The sequence below is a fragment of the Urocitellus parryii genome, chromosome 2, assembly GCF_045843805.1.
Source record: "Urocitellus parryii isolate mUroPar1 chromosome 2, mUroPar1.hap1, whole genome shotgun sequence".
NCBI lineage: Eukaryota > Metazoa > Chordata > Mammalia > Rodentia > Sciuridae > Urocitellus > Urocitellus parryii.
In genome coordinates, this window is record NC_135532.1 from 150,448,485 (window position 1) to 150,473,118 (window position 24,634).

The 24,634-nt window shown below is 35.9% G+C and overlaps 1 protein-coding gene across 1 annotated transcript; it reads left to right on the plus strand.

Moving 5' to 3' along the window:
- Positions 1–1,985: 1,985 nt before the first annotated feature.
- Positions 1,986–24,171, plus strand: Pcnp (PEST proteolytic signal containing nuclear protein). The gene is made up of 5 exons (XM_026403555.2): positions 1,986–2,110; positions 8,707–8,921; positions 10,532–10,606; positions 20,186–20,241; positions 22,705–24,171. Exons 1-5 carry the CDS (start codon positions 2,047–2,049, stop codon positions 22,829–22,831), a joined length of 537 nt encoding a protein of 178 aa, XP_026259340.1. The 5' UTR covers positions 1,986–2,046; the 3' UTR covers positions 22,832–24,171.
- The last annotated feature ends 463 nt before the right edge of the window (positions 24,172–24,634 follow it).

Genomic DNA, 24,634 nt, shown 5'->3' on the forward strand with positions numbered 1-24,634 from the left:
GTTAGTATTTAACAACAGTGATATGTTTCCTGGGGGAAACTGTGTTGAGCAAGATAGGCATAATTTGACCTCTTGGGAATGATGGATGAATGGATTACAATTCTTCATCCTTCTATAGTGAGAGTATAAATGATTACCTTGCAAAGATCACATGTACGAAAGATGAAACAAACACAAGTACTCTTAAGTTTTTGATCACTTCTACATATAAAGATAAATAGTAGACCAGGGACTTAAATTTTGATTATAAAGTCACCGAACTATCCTATATATTTTTTTTTTCTTTCGTACTGGGGATTTAACCCAGGAGTGCTTTACCATGAGTCATATCCCCAGTCCCGCTCCCTTTTTTGAGACAGGGTCTCACTAAATTGCTAAATCTAGCCTTGAAATGTAATCCTGCCTCAGCCTCCCACCTAGCTGGGATTACAGACCTCTGCCACTGCAAACTGCCCTATTTCTGTTTCCCCATCCCCAGACTTGAAGCCTGAAGTCATCCATCCACAATACTGAGCACCTCTTATACATGAAATGTCTTGTACAAAGTTGTGAAAAAAGTTTTTTTTTTGATGGTTATCTGTTGTCAATGAATTCCTTTTTTCTTCATGCTGGGGCTGGACCTCTGGTTGTTGGTCATGTGTGTGCTAAGGTCACATACTACCACTGAAACATAATGTCGGACCTAAGGAATTTTTGAACCATTTAAAGACAATGCTTGCTTTTTTTTTTTTTTTTTTTTTTTTTTTAATGATGCTGGGGATTGAACCCAGGGCCTTATTATGAGAAGTAAGCACTCTAGCAACTGAGCTATATCCCCAGCCCCAACACTTTTAAGAAACACACTGAGGGAAGTATAAAGTGAACAAAGAATGGCATATATAAATTATCTAATTTGATCCCCATAACCACCCTTTGAAGAAGCACTATTATTGTATTTTATGGAAAAACAAAGGCAAGTCTGTGGACAATAAGCAACTCTCATAGTTACCTAACCGGAGAAGGGCAGATCAGATTTTAGAGATTGTTTTTCCTTGACGCTTGCCTCATGGCTGTAATCCCAGGGACAGGGTAAGTGGAGGCACATAAAAAGTTCGAGGCCAGCCTCAGGAATTTGGCTACACCTGATACACCAAATAAAAAGGACCAAGGATGTGCTCAGTGGTAAAGATCCAATCCTCGGTACAAAAACAAGACAAAACAACAACAAAAACCCTTTGTTCTGTAACACTGACTACATATATTGTAAGGTAAACTCTGAAACTCCAGTTCCCTACCTAAGCAAGTAATTGACCCCATTTGGCTAAAGGACAGGATAAATTAGAGAAAACGGGACGAGGAGGCCACGTGTAACGTATGTGCTTCATTCTGCAGAACTTAAAACTCCACTAAAGGTTTCTAAGTAATGCAGAAATTACGGTAATCTTAATTTGATGGAGAAACTGCAGCCTTTGGAAAAAAATGTTTTTTTATCACTTCGGTACACGACCTTGGACAAATTATTCTCAGCTTTAACTCAGAAAATTAAGATAATTCCGCATTGGATTATAGTGAGGACTAAACCATAGTGTATGTCTAACACTAGAGGGTGCTCGATAAATGTTGGTTTTCCCTTAGAGAAAATACAGGTCTCTTTGCCTCCCCACCCTGCCTCCACCTTTCCTGGGCACATGTGACCAGGAAAGCCAGAAAGACCCTGCCAGCTTCAACTGCAAGCACATCTGCAAAAGCAGAAACCTTCTAAGGCTCCGCCAACGTCTCCAGGGTTACGTTCTCACATCCCATCACTTCTCCGGATCTGCCACTGATGTGACTCTCCCTACCCAGTCCGATGCATAGAACGCCAATCCCAGCGCTCCTCTTTCCCCTCCCTTTCTTCAGAGGCAATCACTCGATGACGTCACATCCGCTTGTCTTGGGCGGTCCCTCTTTTCACTCATCTGGGCCTCTCTAGTCAGCGACCTCTCCAGATGGCTCTAAAGCTCAATGGTTGCTGGGCGGGGCCGTGACGTCCTTGGCGTAGCTGCAGGGGAGGCCGCGGCGGGGAAAATGGCGGACGGGAAGGCGGGAGAGGAGAAGCCTGAAAAGCCGCAGCGAGTTGGAGCCGCCGGAGGTGAACACAACCCCAGCGTCGCGGGATGTGTGGGATGCTCTGGGCCTTTCGTTGAGCTCCCCGGGGTGGGGGGAATGGGATGGAGAAAGATTGGGCGAATCTGGCGCTCACTCGGTTAGGTGCTGGGCCCAGACGAGCCCCGGGCACGCCCGGTGCGGCCCGCTGGGATCCAGACCCATATCGCTTCCTTGCCGGGAGAGAACCGGCCACTGTCCCTCACCTCATGGCCCCTGCGGAGGCCCTCCTTCTGAGAAGGAAGATGGGCACCAGAAAGGGAGACTGAAGTTGGGGTGGGACCCGGAGCGGCGGTGCAGGAGCCGCTACCTCCACAGCGGAGACACACATCACACAAAACACACCACCACACACTCTCCATCCCCACACACAAACACACAGTGTGAGCCACCGAGCAGTGGCCGCGGAAACTGGCCCAAGGCCGAGTTTCCAAAGGTGCAGATCTCTCAGTTACACACGTAGGAGTTAATTACGCTTGCTGTTCCCTTTTCACTGAGGAGGTGGACAACCCCGGCCTGCTCTTTCCTTTATTTTCAGGCATAATAGTGACCCTGTAATGAGATGGACAGAGGGGATGGAGGAAAAGAACAATCACCCGCTGATTTAAGCTGTGGGTTTCTAGGGTTATGGTTTGATCGCCTTTCTCGGAAGTATGCCTTTCCTAATTAGGCTACTACCAGTTTATCGCAAGCCAGATAAATTTAAGTGGCTTAGTAGTCTAGTGTGACTCATTACTGTGTATTGATACAGTATTGAACTCAGGTTACAGCTCTCCTTTTCTGGCCCCGCTACCCTCATAAATTCCAGGTCTTTTGCATTAAGGAGAAGAAACAAATAATCTCCCCAGGGCACCCCGCTTCCCCCCAACCCCCGTCATAGCAAGACAAGTGACTTTAACATGGGAGCTGATTATATTGTCTTGTTTAGAACGCTTTTTAAATGTTATTTTCTATTCTGACTCCGTTAAGTCTTATCCCTGAAAGTATTTAATATGAGAAAATACAGAAGATTAATAGCACATGAAAGCAAATAATATGACCTACTAACATGTTTAATGTGAATTGTAGTGGGATCAAAAAAAATATTGAAAAAGTGTAATGTTCAGAATTTCTTTTTTAAAAATATGGAGAGTTGTTATTGGCAGAAATGAAGCCCCCCACCCCTGTTTATTAAAAGCAGTAAAATAGCTTATGAAACAGTGTAAAAACATCTAGCACTTGTCTGGAATATTTTTTTTTCCTGACAAAAAAAAAATTACCTGAGAAACTGTCAAGTAAAATTATGTAAAAATTTAGAAGTAATTTGAGGAAAAGCAAAAATACAGATCCTAAAGAATCTTCTGTATTCCTGACTTTAAAGAGTGGAGGAGATGTGTTTAATGTGCTGCCAGAATATACTTTAAATGTTAGCATAAAGACACTGTAATCTTCCTGCCACCTTTCAGTTGAGAGTAGTTAACTCTGTATTATGAATATTCATGTTTCCATTTTAGGGTGTTTGGGGATTATAAAATTACTTTGCTTGCGGAGCAATTGGTGGGTACACCTGTAATACCAGCAGATCAGGAGGCTGAGGCAGGAGAATGGGGAGTTCAAAACCAGCCTCAGCAAAAAGCAAGGCGCTAAGCAACTCAGTGAGACCCTGTCTCAAAATAAAATACAGGATAGGGCTGGGGATGTGGCTCAGTGGTCTAGTGCCCCTGAGTACAAAAGAAAAAATTACCTTGCTTTAGTATCAGAAAAATTATTATTGTTTTTGTTGGTAACTTAGAATAACTACTATCCCTGAATTTCTACATCATTAGCCTCATTTCCTTTACAAAAAAGTAGTGCTGTTGCATCTAAGCTATATTTGGAATATCTTTTTTTTAATATTTATTTTTTAGTTATGGGTGGACACAGTGTCTTTATTTTACTTTAGTGGTGCTGAGGATTGAACCCAGTGCCCCACGCATGCTGTGTGAGCGCTCTATCTGTGAGCCACAACCCCAGCCCTGGAATGTCACATGTTTTTAATGCAGTTGTGCTAAGTAATCATAGTTAAAACATTTCATACTTCGGATATTTTTAAATTGATAATTTTGTTGCAAGTAGTCACTTTTTAAAGAACACTGTCATGTTTGTCCTATGGACAAACCAAGAGAGTATTCAGAATTTTTATTCCTATTGAGTAATCCATTACGTTGGAAATATAAACACTTCATTTTTTTTTTTTAATCTTTTGTTAGTGCAAGGGATTGAACCCAGAGCCTCACCATGCTAAGCATGTGCTTTACTAGTGAGCTACACTCCTAGCCCCAGAAGTATGTGGGGTTTTATGAGCAGATTACTTCTGTAGTTAATGTGTGTCTGAGAGAGAAGCTACTTACTTGAACTACCTGTTTTCACTTTAAAGAGGAGTTACACTTTGGATAGATTTTTTTTCCTCCTCTTTTTGGTTAAATTTTTATAGCTTTTTAAGATAAATACAATTTTAAAGAAGAGCTATATTTACATAATCTTAGCCATCTCAGTCTTTCAAAGATTATGCTAAGGGCTTGGGTGGTAGCTTAGTGGTATAGCACTTACCTAGCAAGTGTGAAGCACTGGGTTCAATCCTCTGGACCAATTTAAAAAAAATAAATAAAATAAAGGTATTTTGTCTATCTACAAGTAAAAATATTTTTAAAAGATTATGCTAAGAACTTCTTCAGTGAAATTGACATTTACTGTGCCAAACACTTAATAGGGTCTTGAATACATTCTCATATAAATGGCACACCAGTCCTATCACAGAATAACTGTGTGCCCTTTTTTGGATAAGGAAGCCGACAGAATGCAAATGGGTCTTGAGGGGTACCATTATAGACTCACTTTCTTATTGGGTAATTTTTTCAAAACAAAGTACCCTTGTGCTCTAAGGCATACCCCACCTATTCAGTGAAAAAGGAAAAAGAAAAAACTATTAGCATAATGTGCAATTTGATTTCACATTAATTAATCTATGCATCTTGTTTGCTCAAAATGAATACAAATTAAACAAAATCCCTTTTATTAAAATGTTCTTTAATAAAGAATTATAGTTTGTATTTTATCCATGTTTATGTTATAAATTGATACATGATTTCTTATTTTAAAAATATTGATTATGTGTTCATTTTTAAACTACAATTCACTTTACTAAAAATCTTCACATTTAGTAATTATTGGTCATCTAAACTTTTGTTTCCCACAGACCCAAAATACAAGATGTCTCATTTTAAATAATGGTAATGGATTTGGCTCTCATGTTTTCCCATCCTAGTCCATTGTTGATTCCTTTTGTTTTATTTTCTAAGTGCTTTGTGTGCTTTGCCACATAATTGTTAAGAGCATTATATAAAGATAAAATAGAAGCTCAATCCATGTGACACATTGAGCCCTTAGAAGCTAAGAAATGAAGCTGAGTACAGTGGTGTGATCCTGTAATCCCAGGCATTGGGGAGGCTGAGGCAGGAAGATTATAGGTCAAGGCCAGCCTTAGCAACTTGGGGAGACCCTGTTCGAAATAAAAATAAGAAAGGCTGTGGGTGTAGCTCAGTGGTAGAGTGCATGGGTTAAATCCCCAGTACCACAAAAAATAAGTAAATAAAAATAAAGGTAGGAGGGGCTGGGATTGTGGCTCAGCGGTAGAGCACTTGCCTCACTGTGTGAGGCACTGGGTTCAATCCACAGTACCACATAAAAATAAATAAATAAAGTAGAGGTATTGTGTCCATCTACAACTAAAAATAAAAAAGGAGAGCTGATCGTGTACCCTCCTTCCTTCATTTCTTTCTCCCCTCATCTAGTCATCTTCTGATCTGAAGATGTTCTCATAGTTTTTACAGTGGCTTTAAAAAAAAAACAAAAACACTTCTTGAGTTTGGGAAGGCCAATTTATTTATTATGTACAGAAATAAATTGCTTGATCTGGACTCAGTCACGTGTAGGAAAAAACCTAATAAACATAGTGTGGAATGGAGGTGTAGTTCAGTGGTAGAGTGCTTGCCTATCATATTTGAAATACCACAAAAATAAACAAGAAGGGGGTGCAGTGGCCATGCCTATAACTTTAGTGGCTTGGGCCCTACAAATTCAAGACCAGCCTCAGCAATTTAGCAAGGCCCTAAGCAATTTAGTGAGACCCTGTCTCAAAATGAAAAATTAAAAGGGTTAGGGATGTAGCTCAGTGGTAAAGCACCCCTGGTTTCAATCCCTGTACCAAAAACATAACAGTATGTGTTTGATCTTTTGTGTGGACCTGTGATATGGATGGTCTAGTGTGCCTCTTCAGATGAGAACAGAATGTGAATGGGATTATGTTGTTACCAGTTGATTATGAAATGAATAGTAGAATAGTTCTCCATGCTACCTTTTTCTGAAGCAATCTCCATGGAAATCTCTAGAAAGATTTCTTCTAATGGGATTGGACAGTATTGTAGTCCATTTATTACACATCCAATTTCAGCTAGCTGACACATTTAACATTATAATAAGAATCTTTTCCCTTTTTCTTATTTATACTTTAAATTTTCCAAGTTGCCTGTTCTAAGATTATTTTTAGAAAAGGAAACTAAAAGAAAAGATAGGCTGTAAAAGAATTGGAAATCTTAACTAATTATGGCCTTTGGGTCATGATTCAAAAAGAAGAGTTACACTACAGTCAGTCTAAAGCGTTCTTTATGCTCTTTATTTTAATGTTTTCCAATTTTGTTTGCACACAATTTGTGCCTTTATAGGCTGTAATATGTAAAGCCAATGGGTTTTCTGTATGTTTAAATATGTATAGCCAGATTTCCAATTTTAACTATGCATCATCACAGTTTTGCTTGAGTTTTATTATGAAATATCATACTTAAAACTAACGTAAGGTAAAATTAGTATAAATGCTTTTAGTTGTAAACATAGAATGAAAAACTTAATACTTACATCATACTATTTTTAGAGATTCTATATTTATTAAAAAGTTCTACTTCTCACAATAAAAAAAAGTTCTACTTTTCAGCTATTGAATAACAGTCTTTAACTCTTTAGATGCTTTTGTAATTTCACATATAAATAAGTGAATGGCACTTAAAACAGTATTCCAACACTATATTTCCCTTTTAGATAAATCCCAAGCTTAATCCTGCTTAACTACTCCTCCCTACATTGTCACTACAACTTTCACCCTTTGCCCAAAGAGAATAAATTTCCTTTTATTTTTTTGTCTAAATAAAATCAAAGTTTCTATTCAAAGTGCTATCATTCCAAAACTATACAGATCTAGATCTGTAACTTCAATTCTTTCTATCTTTTGGTCATTGGTCTGTTAATGTTTGGTTCCCCCACCTCCTGCCTACCCCATTCTAACTTTTTGTCCCATTTTCTTTAGACTGTGCCCCAAAGCATCTTCTCTTTACTCACAAGTGAACTCTTTATCCAATGTAACAATACATTCTATGGGGTGAATTGGCATATTAGAGAGAGAAAATAAAATTTTTGATGGTGATGATGAATTGATGAATGATGTCTTACATCCCTGTTGATGTCTTACATCCCCGTTTGGTTTGGGTTGTTGTTGTTTTTGTACCAGCGATTGAATCACATCCCCAGCCCTTTTTACTTTTTATTTTGAGACAGTTGCGGAGTTGCTTCAGGCTTCACTAAGTTGCTGAGGCTGACTTTGAACTTGTGGTCCTCCTGCTTCATTCTCCCACCTGCTGGGCTTACAGGCATGGACCACCATGCCCTGCGTCATAATTAGTCTTCTTATGTAAGAGATCTAAGATATTCTAGATGCAAACTCACAATTGACTGAATACAAATACAAGCAAAATTACTAAAAGACAACATACTTCCAAACCTATATATGTATGCTTTCTACTGTTTGAAGTTATTAGCTCATCTTTGATGAGAAAATGTAATGTGTAAACCAAGACTTGTATTAGTGCTTACAGGTAGCTTAAAACAGATGATAACCATGCTTTCAGAGGAGAATTAAATTACTCAAGAGGAGTTGACTAGACTTTTTGAAGTTCTTTTTCAACTCCTAAGATTGTGTGAGATGTACATGAAGAACACATCAAAAATATAACTAGGCTGTGTTAATACTGAAGTTTGGATAATAATGGTCCTTTACATGACAAGATACTTTGTGTGACTCATACACATTATTGAGAATGTTAGAATTTATTAGCCAAATGTATTATCTTGCCACATGACTGATTCCTCACAGATTAGTTTGCAAAAAATAATTTATAGATCTTGATTTCTAAAAAGCAGAATTCCACAAATAACTATATTATTGTATGATGTCTGTGGTAGTATTTAGTTGAAGGGTCTTTACTTTTTTGTGAACTCTATGTTTATAATTTTAAATTGCTCTGTATTTTATGCTAGTTAATTCATGGGAGCCTCTTCTACTGCCACACAATCTCAGTTCCTGCTATATACTCTAACAAACAGTGGAAGAGACTGTTGGGTCAGTAGGTGACAACTGCAGAGGTATCTTCCTTATAACGATGCTTTTTGAGGTTGCTGCTCCCATCAATCTGCTCAGTAAAAATAGCTCATCTTGGTAAGTTGTTTCGACTTCACCAGGACCTGAAGAAGAAGCAGAAAAACCTGTGAAAACTAAGACTGTTTCTTCCAGTAATGGAGGGGAAAGTTCCAGTCGCAGCGCTGAGAAGCGATCAGCTGAAGAAGAAGCTGCAGACCTCCCAACAAAGCCTACAAAGATCTCCAAGTTTGGATTTGCCATAGGTAGTCAGACAACAAAGAAAGCATCAGCCATATCCATCAAACTTGGATCAAGTGTAAGTTACTTTATGTATGATATTTGTAATGGGTATTAAGGATTTGTTTTGGAAACCTGCTTTTACTAGGTTATGGTAAATTAAGTATAAAAAGTTGCATTTCTCCGGGCTGGGATTGTGGCTCAGTGGTGGAGTGCTCACCTAGCACATGTGAGTCATTGGGTTGGATCCTCAGTACCACATAAAGATAAGTAAATAAAGGTATTGTGTTCATCTACAACTAAAAGAAGTTTTTTAAAAGATGCATTTCTTAATCTTTCATGTATTAACTTATATGTATTTAAGAAGTGATTAGCACTCTTTAGGGAAGATCAAGATGAATTATCTCAATAAAATCAGTTTTTAACAAAGATGTAGGATTTTAGAAGGAACAATATTATAGAAAATGCATGATTTATAAAGTAGTGAGTTTGTATCAGTTAAGACCTCTGAAAGATATTTTGAGAAAGAATTTCAGTTTTTTTTTTTTTTTTTTAATCTTTCAGTTTCAGTAACAATATCTATGGACTAGGGGATAGCCCAGTGGTAGAGCATGTGGTTAGCATTTGGAAGGCTTTTGCTTTTATCCTTGGTACAACATAAAAAAGTAATATCTCCAGAAATCAGTTATTTGTATCTTAAAAGATTAGTTTTAGTAAGATATTGCTTGATAAGAAAAGCTTTCTGATTATCTTTGAAACTAAAACTGGACTTTGAGTACTATGTACTTTAAAGCAATTATCTTTTAAAGATCAATGTTCGATCCCTTGTTTTTAAGATATAAACCTCAAATTAATATTTTTTTAACCATGGAACCTATGGAAAATGAATGAAACTATGGAAATGAATGAAATTGACCTGGGAAGTACAAAGAATGAAAGGTTGCTACCAGTAGTAGAATCCTAGGTATCTGTATTGTTAAGTGAGGAGCAGCAGGGAAGGGGGAGAGAAAACAATAGGTCAGAGAATTAGCAGACTAACCAATTAAAAAAATATATATATTGTTCCAGAAGACATGGGAGAGATGTTTTCAAAAAGAAGCTGGTGATTAGAATCAAATGTAGCACACCAGTTATTGGTGACCTCATAAAGAATAATTCTAGGGCGATGGTAGATGGTTAGGGTGGGAGCTAGATTGTAGTAGGGTAAAGACTAAATGGATGGTGAGAGAATGGAGATAGAATAGTTTATTTTGTTAAAAATTTAGGTCATATAGAAATGATCACTTGTCTGAAGCCCAAAGGGTAAAAAGGATAGATGTAGAGTTTTAGTAAAAAGGGTAGAGGAATATGAGTCATGATGCCTTGTATGTTCTCAAGGCACTTTTAAACTAATTCTTACTATGAGAACATATTATTTATCATTTTGTATCAAATACCCTTTGGCTTAAGTAATATTAAGTTATAGATCCTAGCTGGAGAATTATTTTTTCTAATAGGTAAACAAATGGATATAATAAATAACAAAGTTAAACCTACCCACAGATAACCTGCATTTTCAGACATAGTGCAAATACTAGGTTCCTTACTATATAAATTTATGAAAACAAAGTTGAATTTTTCAAGATTTATATCAAACAGTTCTGTACAAATGTGACTCATCTAGTGTTCTTTTTAACGTTTCTTCTTCAGAAGCCTAAAGAAACTGTTCCAACTCTTGCTCCAAAAACCCTTTCAGTAGCAGCAGCTTTTAATGAAGATGAAGATGTAAGTTAATATCTCTTATTTTACTTTAACCAGTTCTTTTAGGAGAGTGTTAATGACAAATTATAGGTTATATTAATGGTGTTTCTAAATTGTAGCACCTACAAAAACTGGATATTTCTATTTTGTATTTATTTTGTTTGGTTGTAGGATTATTTAAAAATGTTAAGTTTGGGGGCAAGAAACCTGAGAACCAAAACAACAAATGCTTATTATGAATATATGTGCTAGGAAATAGGTAGGATATAGTTGGGGTCTTCAGTGATGATGTATTGTGCTTTCAGGTTACAGAAGGCAGCTGTAGTAACATGCTTTCCATAGGAGATGGAAATAATACAGGTGATTCTGCCAGCACTTCTCAGTAGGCACAGAGTGAGCTTGAGATGCTTATTAGATTGATCAGTTCCAGTTCTCTCATGCCTGTCTTACCATGCTTATGGATAACCAGTGGAGTTTTCAAACACGATTTGATTATGATCTATATTAGGCTGTGACTTGAAAATCTAATCCCCATATAAGATGAGAACCCTGTATATGGAACAATCAAGTATTATACAATATATAAGTAATTGTTTCCAAAAGCTACAAGGATAAACATCATATTATTCAAGCTGAACATGGGAGCATACACTTGTAATCCCAGCTATTCAAGAGGTGATGCAGGAAAATCTCAACATAAAATAAAAAGGGATAGGATATATCTTAGTGGTAGAGTGCTTGTCTGATATTTTCAAGGCTCTGGTTTCAATCCCCGGCACCTGGGCAGGTAGGGGTAGGGATTATACATTCAGAGGGGCCCAAACACTGGGAATAGAGTGATTTCAGAAGAATATATATAAAAGAAGTAATACAAATTTTATATTAAAACATTAGAGTCAGGGTTTCAGTAAATCAAGGAAGACTTATAAACTGAGACATCAGTTTTCAAGTCACAGGTAGCAAATAGCACCATTTGGAGAGTTGTTATTTTGTTTTTGATATTTTTTAGTTGACGTACCTTTAGTTTTTATTTATATGTGTTGCTGAGGATCGAACCCAGTGCCTCAGTGGCAAGTGTTCTGCCACTGAGCCACAACCCCAGCCTCTGGAGAGTTTTGTTAGAGGAGTATTGGACAAGGATAAATGTGGAACCATTGGAGCCTGAATCAATAGGGAAAGAATCACTGTGGTTATTACTGTGTTCTCCTTTACTCATTTACACATTTGATTGCTTTGTATGTACTAGGCACTATGACATTACAAGACATCAGACATGTTCCTCTAGGAACTAGTCTAGTAGAAGGAGACTTACATGTAAATTAGTGAGAGATAAAAATGAAAAATACCTGAAGAGGTGAAGTACTGTGGACATTCAGAAAAGAAATAAACAGGTACTGGATGTAGCAGCATAGAAAGACACCTGGACTAGCAATTGAAAGACCTGAATTGTAACCATGTCTTGACTAGTTATTAACCAGTAGAAACCTGAATAAATCATTTTTATTTTTCTGGAGCCTTAGTTTTCTCAACTATAAAACAAAGACTGTAACTTGCCAGGCAAGGTAGTGTACACCTGTAATCCCAGAGGCTCAGGAGGCTGAGGCAGGAGGATCGCAAGTTCCAAGCCAGCCTCAGCAACTTAGCAAGTCCCTAAGCAATTCAGTTAGACCCTATCTTTAAGTAAAATATAAAAAAGGGCTGGGGAAGTAGCTCAGGGGGTTCAATCCCCAGTACCAAACAAACAAAACAAAAACAAAGGCTGCATACATTCTAGGGAAGAACCTGGGGTCCTGCCCATGCTAAGTACATCTTCTAACACTAAGCTATACTCCTAGCAGACTGTTTTGGTGGGGAGAGTTTGTTTTTTTGAGATAGTGTCTCACTATGTTGCCCAGGCTGATATCTTTCCTTGTTTCTCCTGAGTTTTGAGATTCCAGGGATGCATGGTCTCAATTTAGTTGATAGATTTTTTAAAATATTATTTTTAAAGTTGATAGAACTTTATTTTTATTTTTTTATGTGCAATCCTGAGAGTCGAACCCAGTGCCTCACATATGCTAAGCAAGTGCTCCACCACTGAGCCACAACCCCAGCCCCTAGTTCCTAAATTATTAAAAACTACTCAAGAGTTCTTGGATCCTATGGCAGTTATAGTGGTATGGGAATCTGATGTTTAACAAGGAGGACTCTGGTGTTTTGCCCTTATTTCACTTATAAGTTGTACCTCTATCTGATATTTGGAAACCCAAGTAATTTATTGAGGGGGAAAAAAAGTATTCTGTTGCCCAGAAGAAAAAAAAAATTAAAAACAAAAAACGCTAATCTAAATAATATCTGGAACATTCTTAAAGAGAGTAGGTAGCAGATTATAGCATGGAAAATGATATAGGAAGAAGGAAAAATGTGAAGTACATAGGCTGGAAGCACCTGCATTATATAATAAAACCTTACCTTGAATGCCTAACTATTTGATTATCTTTTAACATTGTTTTACATTCTATATGTCCCTGTGGATTGTACATGTATTCATATTTTACAAATGGAGAAATTAACCATTCATGATTATATGGTAATTCATACACATTTTGAACCTTAGGTTTTCTGGTTTCTTGTCCTATAGTCTTTGCATCATACTTTAATGTCTTTCATTCATATATTTATATATTTTTTGGGCGGGGGATGATATTGGGGATCGAACCCAGGGCCTTGTGCATGTGAGGCAAGCACTGCATCAGTCCCCAGTCCATGTCTTCCCTGTTTTAAAAAAAGTTTTAGAGAGATTCAAACAATATTCTTTCTGCTACAATACTATAATGGTAGTAAACAATAGAGGGCTGAGGTTGTGGCTCAGTGATAGAACATTTACCTAGTATGTGTGAGGCACTGGGTTCAATTCTCAGCACTTCACATATAAATAAATAAAATAAAGGTCCATGAACAATTAAAAAATGTGTTTTTAAAAATTGTCTCAAATATCTAAAATCCTTATCTACTTAATTTTTAAAAAAATATTTATTTGGGCTGGGGATGTGGCTCAAGCGGTAGCGCGCTCGCCTGGCATGCGTGCGGCCCGGGTTCGATCCTCAGCACCACATACCAACAAAGATGTTGTGTCCGCCGAGAACTAAAAAATAAATATTAAAAAAAAATTAAAAAAAAATATTTATTTTTTAGTTGTAGTTGGACACAATACCTTTATTTTTATGTGGTACTGAGGTCAAACCCAGGGCCTCTCACATGCTAGGCGAGCGCTCTACCACTGAGCCACAACCCCAGCCCTATCCACTTAATTTTTTATTCAAGAACATAATTAAGTAACAAAATATATTGTTCAAATATATTGACCTAAGTAGATAACAGTTAATTTGGGCTTTGGGAGCAAGTTGTTGCGTGGATTGAAATCAGGACCTCACACATTCTACCACTGAATTATTTCCTAACCCCAGAGTTTTGACATTTCAAAAAAAATTTTTTTTCAGTTGTCTCCTTTAATTTGGATAATTTCCCCAATCTTTCTGTGTATTTCATGACAGTAACATTTTTGAAGAATACTGGACAGTTATTTTCTACAGTGTCTCTCATTTTGGATTTGTCTGGTGTTGTTTTCGTGCTTGGATTCTCATTGCTTTTGGCAGGAATACCACTGAAGTTGTGCCAAGTTCTCAATGCATCATACTAGGGAGCACATGCTGTCAATATGCCCATTCCTGCAGTGTTAACTTTGATCATTTAGTTAAAATGGTGCCTGCCAGATTTCTCCACTGTCAAATTTTTGTAAAGCTAAATTAAAATTTATCTTATATGCTTTGAGAATATGTAAAAATATATAATTTCTCAAAACTTCACTCACTAATGTTAACATCCATTAGTGATTCTTATCAGGATTAGTTATGATAATGTATGCCAAATGGTGATATAATATATGCCACCATGCCTTGTGTATTTATTAACTGTGTGTTACTAAATGAAAGAGCTGTTTTTAATATCTGTGTATGTTTTTACACATATATTCCTAGGTATGCTTATATTCATTCATATATATACACACACACACACACACACCATTGGTAATCAAAATCATAAATTTTCATACATATTCAGTTACATATTTATAACCTATGTGTAAATCAAATCGTGAACATCCATTTCAACACCAAACCCAACTATATACAAATTGAGATAATAAATATTTTAATATATATTTTACATATATATCCACATTGTGTTTATATATATGGACATAAACATTCAAACCCTAACTCTAATCTTAATCTTTTTTCACAAATAATCCTGACTCTACCACTATGGCTCAACAGAAACCTCTAGACATATAGACCAGATTACTTTACATGAATGTACCTGTATATTTGGAGATATAAATTTTAAAAGTCACATAAAAATCCATAAATATTTTACCTATATATCCATTTCCATAGGCAAACCCAGATTTAACACTTGCTTAAAAATACTATGTAACTTTAAAATAGCCATAGATGAAAGTATATATTTATAAAATTTTGTATATAATTTTAATTCTATATTAATATGTATTTACATAAATATTGATATGTATTCCAGTGGTAGACCCTCATTCTCAACCTAACTCAGGACTAAACCTAACCCTTCCCATAATCATTAGTCTTCTATACAAAAATCATAATTATGACTTTGAATACCCATATATATTTTTACATATATATTCCTTCATATGTTTATAAATATATATTTATGTACCCTAATGCTAAACAAAATCTTACCCATAAATTTTCATATATATTCAGTTACATATTCATAAAATACATCTAAACAACAATGTAAACATCCATCTGAAAATTAACTATATACAAATCCCTGTATATTTAGTATTTTCAGGTACGTTTTTACATAAATATTTATATTATATTCATATATTTGGATAATAATGTTCAAAACCTAAAATAATGCTATGCCTCACCGAAACCTCTATACATATAACCATAACAATTTACATGAATGTACCTATATACTGTGGAATATAGATTCATAAATACTGTTACATATAAACAGTGACACTTCATGAATATTTCTGTATATTGTGAAGTATGTATTTATATATTCACATAAATCCATATATATTTTCATATATGTTCATTTCTGCAGGCTTACCCTATCTTTAACACAAAACCTAACAATTCCCCTTACCATAACCTAATTAAAGATAAAAGCACATATATTTCATGTGATTTTACTTATGTATTTATATTCAGATATATTTACATACATTTTTAGTCCATAACCCTAACCACAATGCTAGTTTATAACTCTGAATTAAAACTGTGTATATCAATTACTTGGAATATCCATATATTTTTTACATACGTATTTATATACATCATTATAAACATTTGTATGTGCATATGTGACTAATGTTAACCATAATCCTATTGCTACAAGAAACCCAAATCTTCTAAACCAGACTGTAACACAAATGAAAACACTAAACATACTGCTGTATATTTATAAATTAATTATTTATGAAAGAGCTATTCTTATCACTTTTAAATTTTAAAATTTTATCATATAAGTATAACTCATATATTTTTATCTTATTCAGTAAAGTATAATTCTCAAATATACCAGATTTGATCAGTGAAAGCCCCCTTAAGTTGTGTTTTTTTTTTTTTTTTTGTGTGTGTGTGTGTGTGTGTGTGTGTTTTGTCATTGGATGGGTTTTTTGTTTTTGTTTTTAAAGGCAGTGTCTGTCTAAGTTGCTGAGGCTGGCCTCCAACTTGCTGTTTTCCTGCCTTAACCTCTCCAGTTGCTGGGGTTATAGGCAGGCACCTCTGTGCCCAGCTTAAGCTAAGTCTTGCAGATAGCATTTTTAAAAATAATATTTAGGGCTGGGGTTGTGGCTCAGTGCACTTGCAAAGCGTGTGCGAGGCCCTGGGTTCGATCCTCAGCACCACATTAAAAAAAATAAACAAAAATAAAGATATTGTGTCTAACAGCAACTAAAAAATAAATATTAAAAATAAAAATGGAAGCTGTGGCTGCACAGGGCAAGGCAAAGAAATAAAGGCAAGATCGCAGACTACTGTACCAAGGAAGACCCTACCCATCCATTCCTTTGTACCTCTCTCCTGCATCACCATACTGACCACATCTGTGGGCATCTTAAGTTGTAGCTGGAGATGGGGACCAGTAGCTCCCACTTTAATTTTAGCATTTTGTCTCCTGCACCCACTCCCTTTGTAGATTGTAATCAGAATAGAAACTCTGGGGTACAGGTTCTCAATCTAAGCCCAGGGAAGGTTCCTCATATCCAAAAGAGTTGAGGTAGTAGTTGTTGGTTTTTTCTTGAGAAGGGTAGGGAGGAATTGTGCCAAGGCATGACCAATGAGAAGAAGCCAGAGAGCCTGTTTGTGTTTCTAAGAGCCAGTTCTGTACTCTTCTGAATTCAGGTCACTGGGAAGATGGGTAGCAGGGGGCTCTAGTCATTCCAGTGGAATACAGAAGTAACCTGCATGGTGATTTAAGAAAGACAACTCCCGGGCTGGGGATGTGGCTCAAGCGGTAGTGCGCTCGCCTGGCATGCGTGCGGCCCGGGTTCAATCCTCAGCACCACATATCAACAAAGATGTTGTGTCCGCCGAGAACTAAAAAATAAAAATATTAAAAATTCATTCTCTCTCTCTCTCTTAAAAAAAAAAAAAAAAAAAAGGAGGACAACTCCCTGACCCCAGAGGAGCTGGCTCCAGAATGTTGGGATCAACCCTAACTTTTGTTACATTTATTTTCACTAAAGAAAAAAAGAAAAAAAAAAAAAAAAAAATATATATATATATATATATATATATATATATATATATATACACACACACACTAAACAAAACCCTTCTGGGTTTTTTCTAGTGGTGGTTAGTCCCACATGTGGTCACCAGAAACTAAGCCATTCCTCACACCAATATGGGATAAGCTCCTTGGCCTGTAAGGTGCAGGAGTGTATCTTGCTATGTATCTTAGAATCTCTCCTCTGCCTTGTTTTGTGGCAGTGAAATGCCTCTTGATCATGTCCAAGCGTGTCTTTTACTGTATCTGATTTCTGAGTCTTGTTCCAGTTGCTTGGCCCTGCCCCAAAGGCCCAGTACTCATTTAGCATAACTGTAATAAATCTTTTTTCCAGATCAGTATAATAAAGGAGTGATGTGCAATACAAAAAAGATATTGTGTCTAACAGCAACTAAAAAATAAATATTAAAAGTAAAAATAATAATAATATTTAGGCATGCCTGGTGGCACACATCTGTAATCCAGCTACTCAGGAGGCTGAGGCAAGAGAGTAGCTAGTTCAAAGCCACTCTTGGTAGGGTTAGGGTTGTGGCTCAGTGGTAGAACATTGCCTGGCACGTGTGACGCACTGGGTTCAATCCTCAGCACCACATGAAAATAAAACAAAGGTATTGTGTCCATCTACAACTAAAAAAGTCCGTCTTAGCAATTTATTGAGACCCTGTCTTAAAATAAGAAAGGATAAGAGTGTATCTCAGTAGTGGAGCTTTTGACTAGCATGTGCTAACTCCTATTTCAATCCCCAGTAGCACAAAAAAAAAATATTATTATTACTAAGCTAAGCAGTAGCTTTTATACTTAAAACCATAAGTCTGAAAAGAACTCAATCTCACAATTTTCAGTAGCTGAAAGTATAGAAAGTAATAAGGACTGAGTTTTCAAAATGTCCTTAGAATAAAAGAGGTACTTTTGAGAAAGAACAGTACAGTAAAGGAGTTAAGGATCTTTGCTTTGGCATTAGACTAGTTTGCTAATCATTAACTTTGTGATCTTGGGCAAATAACCTTGTCATTTAACCTATAAAATGCAAATGATTATAATCATACTGCACATGGGACTGTATTGTTAGAATTTTAAATTAAGATAGTGTAGATAAAAGCATTAAACACATAGTATAGTACATAAATCATTAATGATTTTATTTCTATAATATGGGCTTTTTAAGTTTAATTCTTGAATTTACAACAGTTGTACATATTTATATGGTACAGTGTACATATTTATAGGGTACAGTGTAGCATTTCAGTACATGTATACAGTGTAATGATCAGATTAGGTTGATATGGCTTATCCATTACCCCAGACATTTGTCTTTTGTGTGTGTGTGTGGTGCTGGTGATTGAACCCAGGTCCTTTGCTAAGTTACTTATCTGAGTCCAGAAGCACAAACCTGTAATCTAAGCAACTTGGGAGCCTGGGGCAGGAAGATTGCAAATTAAAACCAGCCTTAGCAATGTAGCAAGACCAGAAGCAACTTAATAACTGTGTCAAAATCAAAAGGTTTGGGGTTCTAGCTCATTGGTTAAGCCCCTCTGGGTTCAATCCCTGGTACCAAAAAAAAAAAAAGATGGTCTGGGGTTGTGGTTCAGCAGTTGAGCGCTCGCCTAGCACATGCGAGACCCTGGGTTCAATCCTCAGCACCACATAAAAAATAAACAAACAAAATTTGTTGTGTACAACTAAAAAATATTAAAAAAAAAGTTATTCATCCTACAAACCTGTCAAACCAAACCCCTATACTGTTATCATCCCTCTGCTTTCCTGACCTCTGGTAACTACTGTTGTACTTTATATTTCTGTGGCATCAGCTTCCTCACCATCTACATATGGGTGAGAACATGCTATATATGTCCTTCTCTGCATGATTTATTTCACTTAATGTCCACCACCCTAATCCATTTTGCTGCAAATAACAGTATTTAATTCTTTTATTTGTTTTGGTTTAACAATATTCATTGTGAATTATGTGCCATTCTCTAACCATTTGTCAGTGGACATCTAGGTTAACTTCATATTAGTCATAGCTATTTTGAATAGTGCAGCAATAAACATGGGAATATAGATATCTCTTTTGTCATACTGATTTTCTTTCCTTTAGATATATACTTACTAGTGGAAGTGTTTGACCATATGGTAGTTTTATTTTTAGTTATTAGGTTTTGTTTAGGTTTGTTTTGTAATTGGGATTGATCCTAGGGATACTCTACCACTGAGCTGTATCCCCAGACCTTTTTACCTTTTATTTTGAGAAAGGATCTCATAAAGTTGCCAAAGCAGGCCTTGAACTTGTAGTATTCCTGCCTCAACCTCTTGAGTAGCTGACATTACAGGCTCCTGCCAGGGTACCTGGTTATTTTTAGTTTTGGGGGGAACCTGTATTCCATAATGACTATTGTAATTTACGTTTTCACCAATATAGGAGACTTCCCCTTTCTATGTCTTTGTCAACATTTTTTAAATCTTTTTGATAAAAGCCATAAAATGAGATTTTGAAACTATGATTAAAGAAAATTTAATTCACATAATTAAACATAAGAGCACAGATTGGTGTTTCATTTCATGTATACAATGTGTTGAATGAGATTTTTACCACATTTTTTTCTTTACTCAAAATCAGCACTCTGGAAAGTACCTTTCTATTAAAACTGTGGTTAAGTCAAATAATTCACTAATTTTCTTCTTTTATAGAAATTTGTAGCCTTTGAAATGTTTTAAAAGATTTAGATGTAAAATTTAGCATGATATTTATCTCAGTTTACTCATTTTTTTCTTCAGAGTGAACCAGAGGAAATGCCTCCAGAAGCAAAGATGAGGATGAAGAATATTGGAAGGTAGTATAGTTTTTTGTAACTATTACAGAAATAGAGGGATGATGGGGATGGAGTTGTGGCTCAGTGGCAGAACACTCACCTAGCATGTGTGAGGCCCTGGGTTCATTTCTCAGCACCACATAAAAATAAATAAATAGGGCTATTTAAAAGAAAATAAAATTAGAGGGTTGAGTTAAGAGTAAGAATAAATTGCATAATTCTGTGAAATGCCTCTCCACAGTACATATGTCACACTTTTTTGTCTGCACATGGCCCTCTTCTTCAAAGAAGGGTCCCTGCCCCAACAGCAGGGTCAGCAGGCCAACCTCAGATGCCTGCTGCCTGCAGACCTGTGGAACCTGATCATGTCAATATCACTCCGGACTCAACAGTGAAGAATTGCACGCCAGTCACTTCAGTGACCAGATGTATGGCTTATGCATTAGCAGTTTATTTAATTATGTTTTAAGAGACAAAGAAGTTTGTTTGACATACAGTTTGATAATCAAAAATGGATCTTGTAAACAGGGCCTCTAGCAAGTCCACTTATGCAGTTGGAGAATTTTATCTGTCTGGAAACAAACGCATTTTGTAGCAAAAAAAAGAATAAATTGCATATAATATTTTTAGTGTTAAGGCTTTTCTTGTGCATATGAGCAAAACAATTTTTTATATTTTCTCTCTACTGGAGTTTAAAGATAAGTAAGAATTAGACTTATCACAAAGAAGAAGGGTGATCTTATTTTCTGTGCTTATTGGAGAAACACTTAACGATAATTTAAAGCTAATTCTTTTTATTTTTTCCTCACCACTGGGAACTGAATACAGGGGTAATTTACCACTGATCTATATCCTCAGCCCTATTTATTTAATTCTAATTAGTTATACATGACAGTAGAATGCATTTTGCTACATTGTACACAAATGGAATGCAACTTCTTCCTCTGGCTGTACATGGTGCAGAGTCACACCAGTACTGTAATCATACATGTATATAGGGTAGTAATGTCTGTCTGATTCAACTGTCCTTCTCATGCTCACACTCATGAGACAGACATTATTACTCTATATACACAATCCAAAGTGCCTTCATTCTTACCTACCTCCCACCCCTATAATCAGTATCCGCATATCAGAAAACATTCAACCTTTGGTTTTTTGGTTTGGCTTATTTAACTTAGCATGATATTCTCCAGCTCCATCCATTTACTTGCAAATGCCATAATTTCATTCTTTAAGGCTGAGTAATAATCCATTGTGTATATGTACCACATTTTCTTTATATATTTTTCTGTTGAAGGGCATCTATGTTGGTTCCATACTTTAGCTATTGTGAATTGAGCTGCTATAAACGTTGATGTGTCTGCATCACTGTAATATGCTGATTTTAAGTCCTTTGGGTATATACTGAAAAGTGGGATAACTGGATCAAATGGTGGTTCCATTCCAAGTTTTCTGAGGAAACTCCATATTGCTTTCCGTAGTGGTTACACCAATTAGCAGTCCCATCAGCAATGTCTGAGTATACTTCTTCCCTGTATACTCTCCAACAGCCCTTTTTATTTTTGGAGACAGGTTTCCCTAAGTTGCCTAAGCTGGTTTTAAACTCAGGATCCTCCTGCCTCAGCCTCCCAGAGAGCTGAAATTACAGATGCCCAAATTAGGATATTTCTTTTCAGATACTTGTAACCTATATTTTTTCAAATAAGAGAAAGATATGAAGATGTTTCTGATTTTAAATTTCAATTTTTTTCTAGTGTAATAGAAAAGTGGGTTTTACTCACTACACTCAAAATGATACAATGATATTCCTACCACTTAATCTTGATCTTACGTGTCCTTTTCCTTTGGAAAATATTTTTAGTATCAGGGATGCATCATGACCAATGTTGGAAAACAGGGTTGGGGGAAAGCAATTTTGCCTTCCTACCCCACCTCAGGCCTACCGAATTTAAAGTCTTTGAACTGGCTGGTGTGGTGATGCACACCTGTAATCCCAGCAGCTTGTGAGTCTGAGACAAGGAGGATTGTGAGTTCAAAGCCAGTCTCAACAACTCAGTGAGGCCCTAAGCAATGCAGTGAGACCCTATCACTAAATAAAATACAAAAAGGAGCTGGAAATTGGCTCAGTGGTTAAGCACCCCTGCGTAAAATCCCTAGTACCTCTCCTACCCCCCCCCAAAAAAAGTCTTTGAACTATCTTTGGAAATAGTATTTTTTAAAAATCTATGTAGAGGTTTTTGGGGTAGGGATACTGGTAATTGAACCCAGGGGACACTTTGCTATTGATCTCCAGGGACACTTTCCATTGAGGTACATCTCCAGCCCTTTTATTTACTTAGAGACAGGGTCTTGCTAAGTTGCTCAGGGCCTTGCTCTATAGAGTCTTTTTTGATGTTCAGCTTGTGTTTATAATAGATACCAAGTAAATGTGTATTAAAATATCTATAGAATGTTAAATAAATTTATTTTCTTTTAATACAGGGATACACCAACATCAGCTGGACCAAACTCTTTCAATAAAGGAAAACATGGGTTTTCTGATAACCAGAAGCTATGGGAACGAAATATAAAATCTCATCTTGGAAATGTTCATGACCAAGACAATTAAATGATGTGTTTTGAAATTGGGTTATGGGGTGGGTGTAAAGTTAAAAGGAACAGTTTCCTTTTTTAAAGAATGGTATAAGACTATCTTTGGAGCCGCTTTTTTTTCTTTTTCGTTTTTGTTTTTGTTTTGTTTTGTTTTTTAAGATTGAGTGGTACACTAATAAATGAGAGTTTGAAATTAGAGGTAATTTATGTTTTATATACAGATTTCAAGACATTTGCTAATTTTGTAGTTTCATGTGATTAGTTTCCAAAGGTTACAGATAATAAAGAAATCAGAAATGGTACCTTTTTAAGAATTGCATATTTTTTTAGGCACAACTATTAGCACATTAAGAGGGAAACAAAAAGTTACTATCTTTTTAAAACTGCAAGCAGTTACTCTCCTAACTTAACTCCCTCATTACCTAAAGTGTCTGGCTCCCAGGAACAGCCTTATAGAGAGAAGGGAGTATTGTACTGAGAGGAAAATGTTACTGGACTATTGACTGATAATAAATTTAGATAAAATTAAAATACAGCTTTTTTTCCTTATGGGCATTTGTTTTGTTTCAAGTCATCATATACTAGGTATTGGCATTGCTATCAGTGGATACAAACGCTTAGCTCTTAAAAATGTTTTTATTTCTTTTTAAATTTTTATGTGAAGTATCGAGTATTTGAAATAGCCCACACACCTTAATGGGTCTTGTCTACCTTCATTAGTCTTCAAAGAACAACCATTTGCTACCAAAGTAAATAAGTATTCTGAATGTGCTTCTCTTGGTTTTTATTCATAACTAGTTCCTGTAGGCATTTCCACCAGAACTTGAGGCAAATCATAAGGAAGCTGTTTCTTTTAAAATACAAACCACCACCAACAATTTAAATGTATATAATACTTAAGCATTTGGCTGGTTTTTATTTTTTAAAATGTATAAACACCAAAAAAAAAAAAAAAAGAAATTTAACATTGTATGAAGACAACATGAGAAGATGCACTTTCTGTAACTTTGTCTAATCATTTAAGTTACTAACTTGTTAAACCCAATTTAAATTGAACTCACTGCAGGATTTCTTATTAGTATAATTCTATGGTTTATTTGAAATATATATATATATATACACACATACACATACTGACCAGTGTCTTCTCAAAAGCACATTTTAGGTACTAAAAATAGAAGGAAAGAAGATGCATCTTCAATTACATTTTATGAAATCTCCCACCACATATACTATTAAGATTTGTGTATCATAAGGTGTTTGTTTTGTATTTTTGTATTGTATATGGACATTATTTTTTAATGTGACAAACACATTAAAAGCATAGTCACAGACAATAAAAATATGGTAATATGATTTCCTTGAAAACTCCTACAATGTTAAATTTGGAGGCAGCTTCAAACTATTTTATTGGTGGTAATTAACTCACTAAGCTCTTTTAATTGGTAATAATTCCAGAGAAGCAGCCTGTATATATTCCTAACTCTTGTTCACTTGCATTTAAGTTTAGAAAGAGCCCCAAGTAAAACAATGGAAATGTATATACAACTATTAGTTCTTAACATGATTTAATTATATCAAGAAACATGAATTTAACTTACTTTTATGTAGGCAGACTATCCATTTTCTCCATTTTACTGTTTGTTAAAATAACATCCCTCTCCTACATATTCTTTTCTTGACCCAAATGAAATATTAACCTAAGGTCAAGATGAGGAGAGAGAAACGACTGAGATGAATGTCTTTACTAAAATACCAATAAATTTTGTCAAACTCAATATAGTGTTCTTATTTTCTATTCCACTCGAATTACTTGTTT